At 42.9% G+C, this 16562-nt stretch overlaps 1 protein-coding gene across 7 annotated transcripts in view; it reads right to left on the bottom strand.

The window, feature by feature from the left end:
* The window catches only part of LOC112565664 (neuron navigator 2-like), a 207750-nt gene that overhangs the window by 27216 nt on the left and 163972 nt on the right, over positions 1-16562 (bottom strand). For all 7 annotated transcript variants that reach the window (XM_025241282.1, XM_025241280.1, XM_025241284.1 and 4 more), the window contains exons 4-5: positions 11064-11136; positions 7763-8033 (exon numbers count right to left, since the gene is read on the bottom strand). In XM_025241282.1, the coding sequence (XP_025097067.1) occupies positions 7763-8033; positions 11064-11136 (344 nt within the window). The remainder of the gene's footprint in view (positions 1-7762; positions 8034-11063; positions 11137-16562) is intronic.

The raw sequence follows: 16562 nt of genomic DNA, 5'->3' as shown, positions 1-16562 counted from the left end.
GTTCTAAAGTCTTACACGATGACCACCTCACTGTGATAACTATGGAACTTTTTATTGTGATAATTGAAACAGTAACTTTATTCAACAATTCCTAAAAATCACCCTACGGATGTGCTGTCTCTCTCTCACACAGAAACAAGCACACATACACAAATACTCTCGCATACACACAGTCCATATCTCTTTACTAATAATAATGTTCACAACTACTTGTTTGCATCTTTTCATAAACATTTACTGTTGTCCATCTGTAGTGTGTAGCTTTAATTCACTACCACTTAGCTTTTGTGTTGTGAGCTCAGTCCAAGATCTTCGACATGAGTGCCTGATCAGCTTTGTGTTTGATAAATGACTTTGGAGAGATTCACGGACAGCATTCAATTCAGCTTAGCGCACACCTGAATGGATGGGCACTTAGAGCAAACGTTCCCCAGGAGAGAACAATGTAAAATTAACCCATTGCCTAAAAACAGGTACAATTATGGCCCCAGACTAAATGGTAATAAAGAATTGCAAATACTGCAAAAGCAGGCTGCACCCAATTCAATTGCACTCGCTGTGCTCCTATCCCTTTTCCACATGCTTGAGGCAAAAGGTTACAAGGCAGTCCATTTGAATGTTCATCAATGTGGTATCAACAATATATTCTAGGTGCCTCAATAACTGGAGCACAAAGATGCCAATACTCACTTTAATATTGTTTATTTTCGACAAATGGAAATTAATACAAATTACTACATTAGTAAAATGAAAATGATACCCAAGGGAAAACTAAAATGGTGCATATGGAAGTGGACTGTGCAACAAATGAAGCAATGTGAAAGCTTCACATCCTGCTGTATATTTAAATTTTTGTATGTGGCAACCATTTTTTGAACGAACACCATTTTTTTTTATTCTGACTGTATTTTTAAGATTTCAAGAAATACAAGAACACAATCTGCTCAAGGCCAGAAATTCTGCTTCATTTGACCGCTCCTTAATACAAGCACAAAAATAAATTAAAACTTGAGCCAAAAAGCAAGAATGAATACAGACAAATGCATTCAGGGGTGCGTACAGAGTTTCAGCAATGGGCACAAAAAAGACAGGCATAAAGTGCTCTCGCTTGATATAGTATCAATGTTATTTTTCTTCGATTATTGAACAGTTCTTTTGGACTAAAAATCAACTTTTGATTTCCCTCGCAAATTCTGAGAAATTTTCTCAGACCGAAAATTGCACATCAACATTTTCAGTTTTAACTGTGTAGGTTGTCTCTTCAAAATGTAGTATAACTGTTTGTCACAAGCTGAACGTTAAGAAAATTTCATCCTGTGCTTGTTTAAGGAATGAGATGGTAAGCTGCTGAAATGCTGTGCTATTTCGACATTTGTGTGGGGTCTGTTTGCAATGAGGCAAACGGCTTTTACTGCGCCCATAATGACCGTTAAGGGCAAGGTAATAACGACATAGAAGAGCCAAAAAAAGCTCATTTCTGGGAAGAGGGATTCAACAGCAGGCAAACGGTTTTGAGGTGGCTCTATATCCCACAAGACCTGTTTGGAATGTTTCAGTTGTTGGCAAGTTTGAACAGTGTGGAAGGGGAGGTGATACTGGCAGTATGCGCAGATTAGTCACGCCTTACACATGCATACCACTGTCCATTGTCGGTCTACACCAGCATCCCACTTGCCCTCCCATGGCACCATACCTTCAACAATGCCTTTTCAATCTCCTCCCTCTCTCCATTCTTTAAAACAAACAGCAGCCATTGCTAGAAACATTGGAATAGAGGATAAGCAAATGTAACAAATATTCCTGACATTATTTAAAATTAAATCCAAGTCTTTAATCATGGTATCCTTTTTCTGTCATTCCATTCCCCCACCCCACAGGCACACACCCCTCCTGTGAATCGTTTATTCAAATCCCTAAAGAGTTCCTGTTACTAATATCCACCAGCTTCATGCAAATAACCCTTCACTTGTTTGAAAGTTCCCCCAGTCTGCTACAAATAATCGCCGGTTTGATGCAGATATCGTGTGGGGTTGATGTAAATATGACAAACATAGTATTATTGTCATTGTGAATAGCATCTGAGCTCTTCTTTAAACTGAGAAGAAGACAAATTCTGTCATTCCAAAATGGCGTCATGTGTTTAGAACAGTAATGATCCGTTAGTTTGCCTCGTGCACTGAGAAGGAGGAGGGGAAGGTACGGAGGGAAGTTTGAGTTAGCTGAATGGAGACAACCTGAGAGGAGAGTGTGAGCAAGAAAGCAAACAGTCACACGATGCGCCTTGCACGTACACGCGCGTGATGGAAGGTGTGCGCGCACAGTAGTTTCCTCGACATCATACGTACGTGGGATGCGCGCGTGCTGCATGCATGAGCAAACATGCTTTTCGCGAACTGTTCAATATATGTCCCGATTAAAATGGACTATTATTATTATTTTTTTTTTTTTACACAAGCCGGCAGTATTGCAGTATTCCAGGAAATTCTATTGGGGGACATGACTAAAGTCGATCACCTGTGCAGTTAAAAAAAAATTTTTTTTTCATTTTGACCACTTTCCAATCACCATGCCTTGCCACTGCTTGTAGAAATTTTCAAAAGGGTATTTAAGACTTAATTTTTTTTAAACTTTTTTCTCAAGACATTAAAGTGTCCTAAGAGAGACTTTACTTACGTACCCTCAGAATATTTTCTACCGCAGTAATAAAATTAACGAGGGTGCTATGCGCGAGCGGAGGGCGAGAACCAAACAAAACTTCAACTTTCATTGACATCTTTTTTTTTTTTTTTTTTGTTCTTTGGAGCTTGCAATCTAGCACACTCTAACTTCCCACATCAAAGCGATAGCATCCTTTGTTTTGAAAGCCACCCAGTGCAATCTGCATGCACACTCGACTAAGTTGAGGCCACACACAGCACCGAGAGCTCTTTTGTCACAAAGACCATCAGCGTGTGGACTACAGTCACTACACCATTCATTCTCCCGACTGACAGCAACATAAACAAAACCATCCTACACATCTAACAGAGTTTTTCCACGCAAAACTGCCACTGCCATGCTTTGTTCCAACAACTGCCGGTACCTGCTGATGCAAACAACCACTGGTGGCAGGAGACTTGCCTTGGCACGTGAGTGAAAGTGTAGCGCTCGCCCCCCAACCCGACTGAAAACATCTCGCAGACAGCTGTGCAGTGAGAGGTTCACCAGTTCAAACCATGGGACAGGCCCAAAACGTACTTACCAACTCGCCTCGGCTGTGTGGTGTACTCCCCCTTAGAGTCGAACCGTGCTATCCATTTTGAGAATCACTCCACAACTGTGTGTGTTGTTGCCCAGCTTTGACAGATTGGACATAATGATGCATGAATCACCGCTAGGCAGTCGGAGTCTTTCTCTCTATCTCACTCCCTCCTCACTACACAAACCTTACAATGCCGAGCGCGTGCGCGTGGCTGCTACGAAAGGCTGTCTCCCCCACGGCCCCGACAGTGGACTCGCCCGCTTTGACCCAGCTTCGGAGACGTGACGAGGGCGAGGTTTGTCCCACATTCGTGCGGAAGGGAGAGATCGCAGTGGGACAGCCCGGGCGAACAGCAGAATTTCTCACGTTTTTGCGTGCGGCGGTGGCGGTGGTGGTGATGGTGTGGTGGTGGTGGTGCCTTCCTTTCCCACCGTCTTCATTTCTATTTTGAGATATTCGATAACTGAGAATTTTGAGAATGTCCGTGGATGCCGACGATGCCATGGATTCACAATTCGCGGGTTTTAGTCGAAATACAATAATGATGATGACCTGCTTTTAAAGAAATATTTGTTTATGATAGTAGTTCTAAATGATGACAAACAATCCCATTTTCTTAGCTCGGCTAAAAAAAAAAACAAACAAAAATAGACAACCTGATTCAGAACTCTGAAACACACACACATATATATATGTGAATGTGATCGTTGAGAGAGAGAGAGAAAAAAAAAGAAGAAAAAATCAGATGTAATAATGGTAACACAGTATGCAAATAACAAAAATAGACTATCAGTATTATCTTTCATCCTCTAAAGCTTGGGTGATCTGAGATTTAAAAAAGTTAAAAATAGGCTTAATGTTTGAAATCTTAATAATTAAAAAAGCATCACGTGCTTTACGCGCGAGCGTTTTTGTGTGTGTTTGCGCGCGCGCGCGTGACAGTGTGAGAATATCAGAAAACCGAGGACTTAGTCCAAATAAGATTATGAACATTCTGTGTCATCAACAGCTCCATAGATGACGACATAGAAATAACTTGTGGCCTCCTACTTCTTTACAAACAAGTCCACGACAAAATGGAAATGTTCTCCTGCAGCCTACATCGTAGACGACAGCATGGTAAGGCACAGTCTGCAAAAGTCCATTTCATAGTTGTCATGGAAACAAATTTGACTTCTTTTCTATCCAACTCGACATCCATTTGTAGTTATTTCCTCACCAGACTATGCTTTTCACCAGCCTCGCCCACTTTGCATAGTCCAATCGAATTAGACCGTCTGGGATACTATGCATTATCCATTTTTTTTTCGTTTTTCTGTTTAGTGCTTAGTGCTTGCCTAATTTTAGTGTCTGCCAAATTGTTTGCAGTCATTTCGTGAAGATAGCGGTCTCTGAGCACCTTTTCTTCGGCCCGACTAGCCCGGATGTCCTTTCATACACTTGGTCTGAAAGACGGTGGATGTAAATGTTTGCTGTCTGTACGTGGGTGGGGTTCTCATCCTTTGGTGAATGATGGAATGGTCTGGTTGCTGGCTGAGTCGTACTCATTTTACAAGTTACTTCCATTGAAAGTTTGGGTTAGAAAGCCTTCTCCGTTCAGACATTGACTTATTATGGTGATAAAATTAATTTTAAATTGAATAAATTCATGAAACTTGACAAAACTGGAGTTCTTTAACTTTTAAATATGCGTCAATCTAGAAATGAAACAGAGTGTGATCATACTTGTAAATAATAGTATTAATATTATTAATAATTCAGAGGTTATAATGTCAGCCGAATATCAGGCACTTTGGACATCAACACCGACGACATGCCACTCAAAAAAAAGTCAAAGTTCAAGTATCAGGGCAACATTTTTACAGAGAATGGCAAGACAGAGAAATAGGAACCGAATGTAAGAAGGAAACAATGTTGTTTACCAGTTATTTCCAGGCCTTAAACACATTATCCCCGTAAAGACTAAAGAACAGCTAATTAGAGTAATGTTCACATCTTACCTAACATATCAGTATCAGACCTGGGATTGACCAATGAAAGACAAATAACAAAACGAGAACTGAAATGATCAAACATGACACAACTTGAGTGGTGGCGGGGAGAGAGGGGTGAGGGGCACGACAGTCTACTCGAATATTCCGCAACAGAGAGTCACGTGGTTTGACCACTTCACCAGGTTGCCAGCTGACCAGACTTCACTCGAAGATGCTCTGACACCCGAGCAAATGGATGAACCCGCAAACGTAGGATCGAGGAAATGGCAGAAGGACCCTCTCGTCACGTGACCTTACTGTCACCAAAGCATCATATCGAACGATCAGTTTTTCTTTCTGTCCTGACACCATTAAATAAAGATAGGGATGATGATTATTATTATTGTATTCTTTGGCATTTAACGAAACCTGCAATCCATCAAGTCCTGCCTGCATGCTCAAGCAACGAACAGCATGTGGTCGGCGAGGTAGAGACGGCGGACAGAAGGGGTTTCGTGGTTCTTCTCTACGGTTAATTGATAAAACAAGTTAAATTATTTTGATATACACGATTAAAATTATTTTATCCTACCTTCAATTTTAAAATTTCCTTTATTGAGATTTTTATTTTATTTTGATGTCTCATAGCCCCTTTCAGGTGGCGCTCATGGTGTCTTCCTCACACAACTTGTTTCTATTCTCAACGCGGGACAAACGTGGAGCGCCTGAAAATCCTATTTCCGAGTTGTTGGAAGAAATTAATCTGGCATTGACAGGACAAGATCTTCTAACCTGAATGAGTGGTCTTGTGGAGGGCCGGGTATCTGATAGTCATCAGATCACAGTGTCTACGTCATCATTTCCCCCCATTCCTTCTCCTTCCCTCCCCCTACCCCTCCAACTCGATCCATCGATCGCCTCCTTCAGGACCCGCGCCATCATCTCGTGTTTGGGGACCTTGCACAAGGGAGCTAACTCGGCTTCTCTCTTCCTCCTTCTCTCTCTCGCAAGGAACGATTGGAAACAGCGGGAGAGTGGTGTGGAGGGGGAGGGAGAGAAACAAATTAGAGATGGAGTTGCCACGACCTCTTAAAAATGCACTAATCAATTAATCATATGTAAAGATGTGGACGTGTCATGTCGAAGGGGGCGCGCAAGTCGCTGGCTACGCCGTCGGCCGTTGGAGAGTCAGGCCACTAGAGTCAAAGGTCAAAAAGGCAGAACTGTCAAGTGGGTTTGCTCAGTTATTGGCAGTGAGTCAAGTGGGTGGCGAGTGTTGAGAGCTAGCGACTGTGCATGTGTGTGTGTGCTTGTGTACGGTGTATGTCTGTGCATTCTTACATATGTATGTGTTTGTAAGTGTGTGCAAAACTTTTTGGACTCCCTCCCAAACCCTCCTTGCCACCCAGTTTGTGAAACTTACTTCAGAAATTCAGGTATAAACCACAATAACTTTGCTACATACGGAAAATGAGACAAACTGACCATAATGAATAAATAAAACAGTTTGTATGTGTGTCAGCGCGCGCGTCAGTTTGTTTGTTTGACCACTGATCACATCCACACAATTTGTCCAATCTCCACTTAATTTGACATAATTTTTTATTAACGGCTCTATGACCGACCAGGAAAAAAAACCGCTTCAGGGGTCGATAACTTTTTTTTTTTAACTTAACTCTTTTTATTGGGTGAAGGGGGAGGGGACATGATGGCTGTTAGTAAAATCCAGCCGGCCAGGCGCCCCATCGTCTCTAACCATTGATTTTTTCTTATCTCGGTAAGCGAGCCTCTAAAATACAGTTACATCAAATGAAAGACCAAAAAAATTGACTTGGCTTTTTTGGCCTCAGTATTTTCCTGCCAAAAATTCCTGGCACTTAGCTGCAGCTCTGTACAGCAACATACTTAAAGCCTGGATCATACCAAGCTGCAAGTCTTCATCAACACTTGTCTCGACTTGGATCCCAGATCCTGTGGATCATGTGACCAGAACGGATCTCCAGCTACGAGCTGTGGAAGTGCGCCAGGCATGCGAAAGCTCACTGTCAAGACCAATAAGTAAAGAAAATTGAAATGGATTCTACTCACAGAGGGTCAACCAGCATCGCACGGACTGCCCTAGACTAAAGCCCCCAGGGAGCCCGGAAAAGAGGAAGTCCAGTACTGATGTGGTGCCTAGCAGTAGACTGGGAGCTGAGGGCTGTCGGGATAGCGTGAAGTGCAGATGGGGGGGAAGAATACTGATGAGGGTGAATTTTTATGACGAACCTTCGTGAACCGGGCAAACATTGACCTTTGACCAAAATTTGGCAAAATATTTTACTTGACGATCAGATAGAAACTTTGCCAGACTTGATCAAATATTCTTCGATATTTTTGAAAAAGACTTTCAGAAGGACTTTGAAATAAAATATAGAAGCAAGGTTATCTCCCCCTCTCACTTCCATAATACTTCCCCTTTGATCATGTCAGTATAGCGGGTCAGCCAGTCCACGAACCACCCTGAACTATGGAAGCACCAAGGGACACCAGGTTTCTCAGTTCTAACCTTGATATCATCTCCCCGCCATTGAGCTGCTGCGCTGCTTTCCCGCCGCTGCCGGCCTGGTCGCTGTCAATGGCAACGCTGCTACTTCCGGTGCTGCACTGCGACCGCAGGATGCTGACCTGCTGCTGTTGCGGCGGCGGCTGCTGAGGGTCTTTGGACGACGGCTCCCTGTCGCCCTGCTTCTGCGACTGCTGCGTCTTCTGCTGCTGCTTGTAGCGGGACAGGCTGAAGAACAGCCCGAGAATGGCTTTCAGGTTGCCGTCCTTGATGTCTGCAAAGAGAAGAAGAACAAACACTACCATGACAATGTTCTTTTAAATTTTTAATTTATCTTTTTTTCTCTTTGTTCGTTAGTCCGTCTATCTCTTGCTTATATCTGACGCTGTGTCAGAAATGGTCTTTTCTTTCTGTCTTTTCAATTTTCTTGCTTCTTGTTGTTGTTGTTTTGTTTTGTTTTTATTTTATTTATTATTATTTTATTTTATTTTTTTTTTTGCGTAGCATCATGAATTGACTATTTTCGCAAAAGTCAGCGCTTTCTCTTCGCTCTATTTTTTTTAAACTAAGCTTGTGACCAGCTTGCCACCAGCTGCGCATGTAGAGATGTATTGTAAAGGACCTTTAAAGACATCTCTCAAGGGAGGCAAGCGGAGCGCGGGAGCACAATCCTAAACACTCAAGTCTCATTTGGCTGAGGGTGTGCTCCTAAATCAAATGCTTTAAACCTAGTTTTTACTGTTATGTCCTCTCTGCAATCAGTGGACTTTAAAAAAAAAAAACACAACAACAACAGGCAAATTTCGCTAATATTGAAATCGATTACCGCCCTTCGCATCCCATGTAATCACCGAAATGCAGTGGTTGCCGCGCTTTGCTGATCTTATGTTAGAAAAAAAAACTCACTCGCGTAACTCTCAGGTTTTTGCTCGGTCACTTCCGCTTTCGTGGGTTTTTATTTTATCTTCTTCCTTTTATTTATTTTTATCAGAGCGCTAGTCCCGCATTCACTTTCATGTTTTTGTTAGCACAGCACTTATCCCTGGAATAGTTTCTTGTTAGCACAGCGGCAGCCAACTTTTTATTCAATCACAACTCTGATTCTGCAAAAGCCTATCACCCTTCAGGTTTTATTCATCGATACATCGCACAGTGAGCATGCGCATTACTGAGATTATTGTAATGTGTAACGATAAAGATGAGGGTGAGCCGGGTCACGTGAGGTCAGACGGGAACTAATATCTATTTTAGAAATGGTAATCTTGATGTGCCTCGTTAATCCAACGGAAGGGTCACTCCACATGCGCAGTTGTCACAAAAGTTCAGGTTTACTGCTTAATGAAGCGGTAGGAAAGTTTTTCACAAAATTCCCACCCACCCAAAAAAATCTGCGAAGATCAAATTAAAAAAAAACAATATTTCAATTGATCCTTCTTGACATCCTCATTACAGCAGCTTGTTTTAGTGGGCGCGAGAACCTAGGGGTTAATTGTACTGACAAATATCATCTCTCGGTAAACTCGGTAAACCTGCTGTAAACTGCTGTAAACTGGTCTCAGCCAAACCTCTCTCTGGATTGATCCTGACTGAAGGACAAACATTAAATGAAGGATGTTAAGAACCTTTTAAAATGGAGCAGAGGTAGTAAAATGTCGTCAACAACTTTAACGGTTCTTCCAATCCACTAACCCTACACGAAGTCTGCTCATAAAATCTGGTGATGCCGTGCTTATCGATGAAGTATTCATCCTTAAGAAATGTCTGGAACCCCGGGTGTTCCGGGCACCCGTATGCTCCATATGATCCTTTTGGCAAAGTGGACTACCAGGACACGAACCTACACAAAAATTCCAGCCAGCAAAGGACAAGCTACAATGTCAGCAAACTATAATATATTAGTTCACTGAGCTACAAACCACCAGGTCAACAAACTATAAACTGTTTGGTTAGCAAACTACAAATTATTAGATCAGCAAAGTGCAAACAACCAGGTTAAACTATAATTAATTTAGAAAATTGCAAACTATTATATAAGCAATCTCCCAGACGATAAGAAACTACACACTGCCAGATAAAGATGTTCCAATGGGAGACAATAGATAAAGAAAAACAAGTTAATCATTGGAGTATTATTACTATTGTAATTTTATATCGAGGTTCAGTAAATTATCTAGCACCACACCTGCTCTCTCCTCTTTATTAGAGACAGATAATAATTGCACAATTCCCACTTAATTCTAATATTTTTTTAAATGACATGTATGTGCTACTGATGAAAGCAGAAACCTGATCGTCATCTGTTAAATGTATTCAACTAACCAAAGACTACTTATCAGCTTGTCATTTCTTCTTGAAAATAGTATTATGAAATCTTATCCACCTATCCTTTTCATCGTGGGTAAGAACTTTCCATTCTAGAAAACACCTATAGTTTGCTCGCTTAACAACAGAACAACCGACAAGAAATTTCCGACTTTACAGAGTTCACATAGGACAAACATCAAAGCAAGATGCTGGAGCGTGATCACGTGTCCTAGAGTTTACAGGCAACTCAGAAACTCGTCTTAGTCTCCGAGAGTTTGCACGCAGCTGTGGAACACATCTTTTATCTTTTAGGATTCTACATGAAACCCTAGAATAAGTTTTCCTTTTCTGGATTTTACAGATATCTGTTTTTCTTTGAACAGTTTACACACAGCTGCAAAAAATAACATAAATAAATTTGTATCTTCTACCTGACACGTCATGCGAGTCGGAGCAGATGCATAAAGTTGCATTGATGAGGGAAACTTAAAAAAAAAAAAAAGAACCAAAATAAAAACTCAGGAAGCAAGCATTAGAACTCTATCGATGAGATCGCACCTCAGAATTTGATTAAACCAAAAATGTGATACGGATGTTATTAGACCTGCTCTTCTGCTTCCAGCTTCAAAAGAAGACGGAGGAAAAGATAGTTGCTTTGTGATAATGTTTGAATGTATGAAATCACCTGATCAGGACGATGATAAATTTGACGAGAAATATTGAGACTGACGTGAAGAGCCGGCACATGTAGTTGTAACATCTACCACACCCTCACATATCTCAACACCAGAACACAGATTTCCTCAATTCCAGATGTAACTTTAGTGACATCGCCATTACCTGCTCCTCCTCCCATCATGGCGCGCGCGTGGTGTGTGTGTGATAGAGAGATAAAGAGTGCGTGTGTGTACGTGTGTGTGGTGTGTGATAGAGAGATAGTGTGTGAGCGCGTGCGTGCTGGCATACAAGGTTGAGAAACGTGCGACCACGTGACACTCACCTTTGGCACTCAGCCCCTCGACACTCACTCCAAGCCCCGCTAAAAATGTCAGGCAAGTGTTGATGTTTTCCACCTGAAAAACAAAGAACATGCACGTGGAAAATGAGGTCAATAACTTAATCAAAGGACGACTGGTCAACAGTTAGCGATACCACCAACATGCATACCGACCGTTATCTAAAGACACGCGATGCTAACTAAATTAGAATTTTTATTTTCACTTAAAGGGATGGACAAAGAAGCGATTCTCCTATTCAACGACATTTGTGAAGGAAAAATACCCTAACATCATTCTTTTTGAAGGTGATATAAATAAATATCAGTTTCGATGGGAAAACAATGGTCATGTAAAATAAACATCACAACAGATGACAAAGAAGCTATTGTTTCTTGACACCGTTAATTGTGTAAACAAACAAGGACCGAGGATAGAGAGAGGCCGCGATGTTGACACGGCCACCAGCATCTGTAGACCACAAGACAGCATCCCTGGCTGACATCAGCATCCGAAATTGTTTCCACTGCAGCAGCTGCACAGTCCTGTGCATGTCACACTGGCAAACTGTCTGTCACGCGCGCACGTGCATGGACAAGTAAAGTAAGTATGTGTGTGCTTGCGACTCGCATTATTCCTCCTTCCCCATCTCCAGCCCAAACCTTTTTTCTTTGTTCTGTCAGCTTTCTCTCTCTCCCTAACATCCATTTCCCACACCCCTAACCTTCTGTCTCTACCTTTCCCCTCTTCCTTTCCAGCCCTCCCTCTCCCTCCAACCCTACTTTTTCGTGCTTCTACTATCATTAAAGATCTTGAAAACGAAAGTTTGTCTTCCGCAGCTACACATTTCACGCCCACATCAACAAAAAATAAATTACACCACATCAATGTGATATTCAAAATAAAAAATGTGGTCGGTTTGTAACAGCTCCACAACAATGGCTTTTATTTTATACCTCTACGTGTTTAGCTTTGACAAACACAATTTCCGACTAAATTTAATCACAGTTAATGGGAGCGGAAAGAAAGCTTCTTTTAGTGTGGGGTTGGTAATTCGCGTGCATGCCTGTTTGTGAGTCTGACATGACTACTGGCTCTTTCTATTATTTTTATTCTGTCTCTGCGAGAAGAAATCGTAAAGGCGAGTGTCCTTTGTGCACGACAGCACGAACGTTTAGAAAATGAAATCACTGAGGAGGGCTGGTTGACAAGCCAAAAAACATGGCGAAAGAAAGAAACAGGAAAAAGGATCTTCAGAAATAGTTTAGAATGACAGAATTCTAAAACTATAAAACTTGGGGTTTTATTTTTAAAAAAAAGAAAGTTCCATTTGGAGGGATTCCCATGGTCATTTTTCTCAGAGACCAGAAATTCAAGAAAAGACTTTTCCACGCAAAGCATCCGGTGATTGTCGCACTGTGCGAACAATTCCACCCAACCCCACCACACCATCAATTTACCCGAGGAAATCAACATATTGGTGGTGGTCGCAGTGGTGGTAGTGAATAGTGTGAGGTTAGCGAGGTCATCAACAATGGAAACAACAGAGTTTGGGAAGGATTCGAGAGTGGAGGGATTGGTGTTTTATGCCGAGCCAGCAACTAAGGTTATATCACGGGAAAGAAGCCAGCCCTGTAAACAGATGTCACAGGCAGAGAAAGAACAGTGTGCCGAGACGAGAACTGAACCCGAGACAGCCAACCCTTGTATTGCATTGAAGAAAGAGGCTAACCGTTGAGCGACCGAACCAAAGAAGGCAGGAAAGAACATACTCAGGTATATCAGACTGAAAGAAAGGAACACCAGACGACAGGTAAACAATGAAATGACAGATGAAGAGACACACACACGCCAAAAAAACACGTGACATAGTTTTTCTCTTTGTTTCTTTTGATCATCCGGAGCTCACAAATCTCCTTAGTCAAGAATCATCGGGGAAGACAATCTTCTTTCAACAAAAATTGGCGATACAGTCTGCTGTCGTCGCTGGCATGAGCTAAAGATGTTATTGAAAAGAAAATGGCGTGCTGCTTTCAAATATAAGCAGGCATATCCACCAACTCTTCTCATGGCTTGACCGTAACTTTTGGTCGGCTTCCAGAAAAGGACAAAAAATAACCTCTATTAATTTCAGTTACGAACGGTTTCCTCTAAAACAACACTGGACAGAAGTTTCTGCAAGACTGTAAAAATGAGTCAGAACTGTAGGTGACTTAACGACCTTTAACCCTTGTTAAGACTCGGTCACGCCCATTGACGTCAATGCCAGATGACGGGGAGGATAATTGGAAGCTCTGCAACTGACATTCCTGACTGAAGAGCTTCCCCATCCCACTCTCCTACCTCCCACCCCGTCCTCCGCCCACCCACGTGTTAGCCACCTTTCTCTCGCCTGTCACAGTCAAGTGTCACTTGAGCCCCAGAAGATCCCCAAACACCTTCACCGGTCCGTGAAAATGATGTGATGTTGCGGTTGTTGCATTTGAAGGAATTCATTTTTTATATAAAAACAAGAAAACCCCAACAGCAACAACAAAAATATAATCACAAAAAACCACACAATTTAAAAAAATTCAGCCTCTTGAGCGGACAAAACGATCGAGGTCAAAGGTGATGGTAACTGAGTTCGAGCTTTTCCCTCATATGCAAAAATAAATAAATAAAATAAAAATAAATAAGGTGTGTGCCAAGAATCTTTGTCACTCGCCAGAGAATCTTGATAAAAGACCTGTTGCTTAGGGCGACTGCACTAAGCAAGTACCAGTCTTGGACTCCTGGCTACCATCCCCTCACTCCACTTCTTCTGTCTGCACGCCTCAAGTGACGAGTTCTGTCTGCTAACACGTCCCCCCACCCGATACTGCTCCCTTCCCCACCCTCATTTACCGTCTGTCCATCAGCTCACGGGTGAGTAAGCGTCGAGTGCAAGATTCCTTTTTCTCCCGAAACCTGTGAAAGTGCACGGCGCCTTCAGGCTACATTCCTGTCAACTCAACAGCGGTGCAGAGCCCCGGATGTAGGCACCATATCCCATTCCCCATCCCCCCCAAGCGACTCTCCGACCTGGTAAATCATGATCGATACCCACTAACTGGGGGGAAAAGTCAAACACCGCCTGATTTTTGTTCCCTCGCTCCCTTCCTCCCTCCACATTCAATCAAATGTCTACAATGGCCGTCAGACAGGTGATGGAGTGCACCACCATGAGCGCATCTCTGGAGACCGGGTATGTAGGTCGGAGTATTTCAAGAAGAATAAATAAATTTACTCCATCTTCTCCCTAAACCCTTAAAAATATTTTGCGAGAGTAAAAGTTGTTTTTAGTGCTGTTCGTCTTCTTTCCAGTCCTCTAAGTTCAAATTTTTCATCATTGTCACGAAATGAAATTTGCCGAAAGAATCAGTTTTTGTTTGTTTCCAGTTTCAATGTCTGACTGCCTAGTTTACAGTCCACATGCAGGACTTTCTCGTTTTCTAACATGTTAAAAGCGCAATTACCATAATTTCTCACCTCTAATTATTGACTGATTTTCAAATGTGAAAGGATTACAGTTAAGGAAGATATGGACAAATGCATCATCATCATCATTCCTTGTTACTCCTCAAGGAGCATAGGGCCGCAACAACACCTCGCCAGCGAACCCGGTTTTGGGCAGCCCCCCTCAGTTGGGCCCATGTGGTTCCGGCAGCCTTTGCCTCGCTCTCTACTGATCTTCTCCAAGTCTGTTTTGGCCTTCCAACTTTTCTCTTCCCCTGCGGGTTCCAGTCAAGTGCCTGCCTGGCAATGGTGTCAGCCGGTTTGCGCAGGGTGTGTCCTATCCAACCCCACTTGCGCTTTTTGATGTCTTGACTAGTGGCATTCTGGTTAGTTCTTTCCCACAGGCTGCTGTTTGAGATCCTCTCAGGCCATCTTATTCTCAAAATATGGCGAAGGCATCGGTTGGTGAAGGTCTGGAGCTTGTTGTTGATGGTGTTTGTCACTCTCCAAGTTTCAGAGCCATACAGTAGGACTGCCTTCACATTGGTGTTAAATATGCGGGTCTTGTTGCGAAGGGATAATGCTCGGGAGTTCCAGATGGGGCGCAGACTGTTGAAAGCATGCCTGGCCTTGTTTATGCGGCTTCTGATGTCTTCGTCCGCTCCACCATCCTTGCTGACGATGCTCCCCAGATATGTGAAGCGGTCTGTTTCTAGGATGTTCTCGCCTTGAAGTTGAATTGGAAGTTCTTGCTTGTTGTTGAATTTCATCACTTCGGTCTTCTTTTTGTTGATCTTTAAGCCGGTCTTTTCTGCTTCCTCTGCTAGCTTGCTCAGTTTGGTTTGTGCATGCTGCTGCCGATGAGATAGGAGACTAATGTCATCTGCAAAGTCCAGGTCTTCTAGCTGTTTAGTGAAGGTCCACTGGATACCGGTGTTGTTGTCTTGGGTCGTCTTACGCATAACCCAGTCTATGACCATCAGGAAGATTGTCGGTGATAGTATGCAACCCTGTCTTACACCAGTCTTCATTACAAAAGGTTTAGTGAGTCTGCCATTATGGATAACTTGGCAGGATGAGTCTTCATACAATCCCTGGACGATGTTTATGAATTTAGGTGGAATACCATAGTGGTTCATCAGTCTCCAGATGACATCCCTGTCTACACTGTCGAAGGCCTTCTCAAAGTCCACAAAGGTTATATAAAGGGAGGATTGCCATTCGATGGACTGTTCTATGATGATACGAAGGGTTGCAATATGGTCAGTGCATGATTTGTCTTGGCGAAACCCTGCTTGTTCTGGTCTCATTCTCATGTCTAGTGCCTTCTTCAGTCTCTCTAGTATTATCCTTGTCAGGACTTTGCTGGGGATGGACAGCAGCATGATTCCCCGCCAGTTGTTGCACTGGGACAGGTCTCCTTTCTTTGGAAGTTTGACCAGGTGGCCTAATTTCCAGTCTGCTGGGATTAGCTCTTGTTCCCAGATCTTGTGTAGGAGGGGCTGTAAAATTGTTGCTGTTGTTTCTGGGTCTGCCTTTAATGCTTCTGGAGGTATGCCGTCCGGGCCTGCTGCTTTGCCATTTTTCATGCTTTTGATAGCTTTGATGATTTCTGTCTTAGTGGGAGGGCTGGTGTTGACGTGAAGTTGTTCAGTTGCTGGTGGTATGACAGGTAAGGATGGTGGATGAGGTCTATTCAGCATCTCTTCGAAGTACTCCATCCAGCGGTCTCTTTGCTCTGCATCATTTGTTATGGTCTTGCCGTTTTTGTCTTTCACTGGCTTGTTTGAGTTTACGCTCTTGCCTGACAGAGTTCGTGTTATTTCATATAACCTCTTCATGTTTCCCTGTGTGGCTGCTGTCTCTGCTTCCTCTGTTAGTTCATGGGTGAAGCGTCTCTTGTCCTCCCTTGCGTCTCTTGTCCTCCCTCCTCTTGTCCTACCCGGCAAAGCATCCATCCCTCCCGACCTTTCTCCTCTCGCCCCCCACTCGCACCTCGGCACCTCCACCCCAACGGGTTCTGTTGC

The sequence above is a fragment of the Pomacea canaliculata genome, linkage group LG6 (assembly GCF_003073045.1).
Source record: "Pomacea canaliculata isolate SZHN2017 linkage group LG6, ASM307304v1, whole genome shotgun sequence".
In the NCBI taxonomy this organism is placed as follows: Eukaryota; Metazoa; Mollusca; class Gastropoda; order Architaenioglossa; family Ampullariidae; genus Pomacea; species Pomacea canaliculata.
This window is presented reverse-complemented; position numbering and strand designations above follow the sequence as displayed.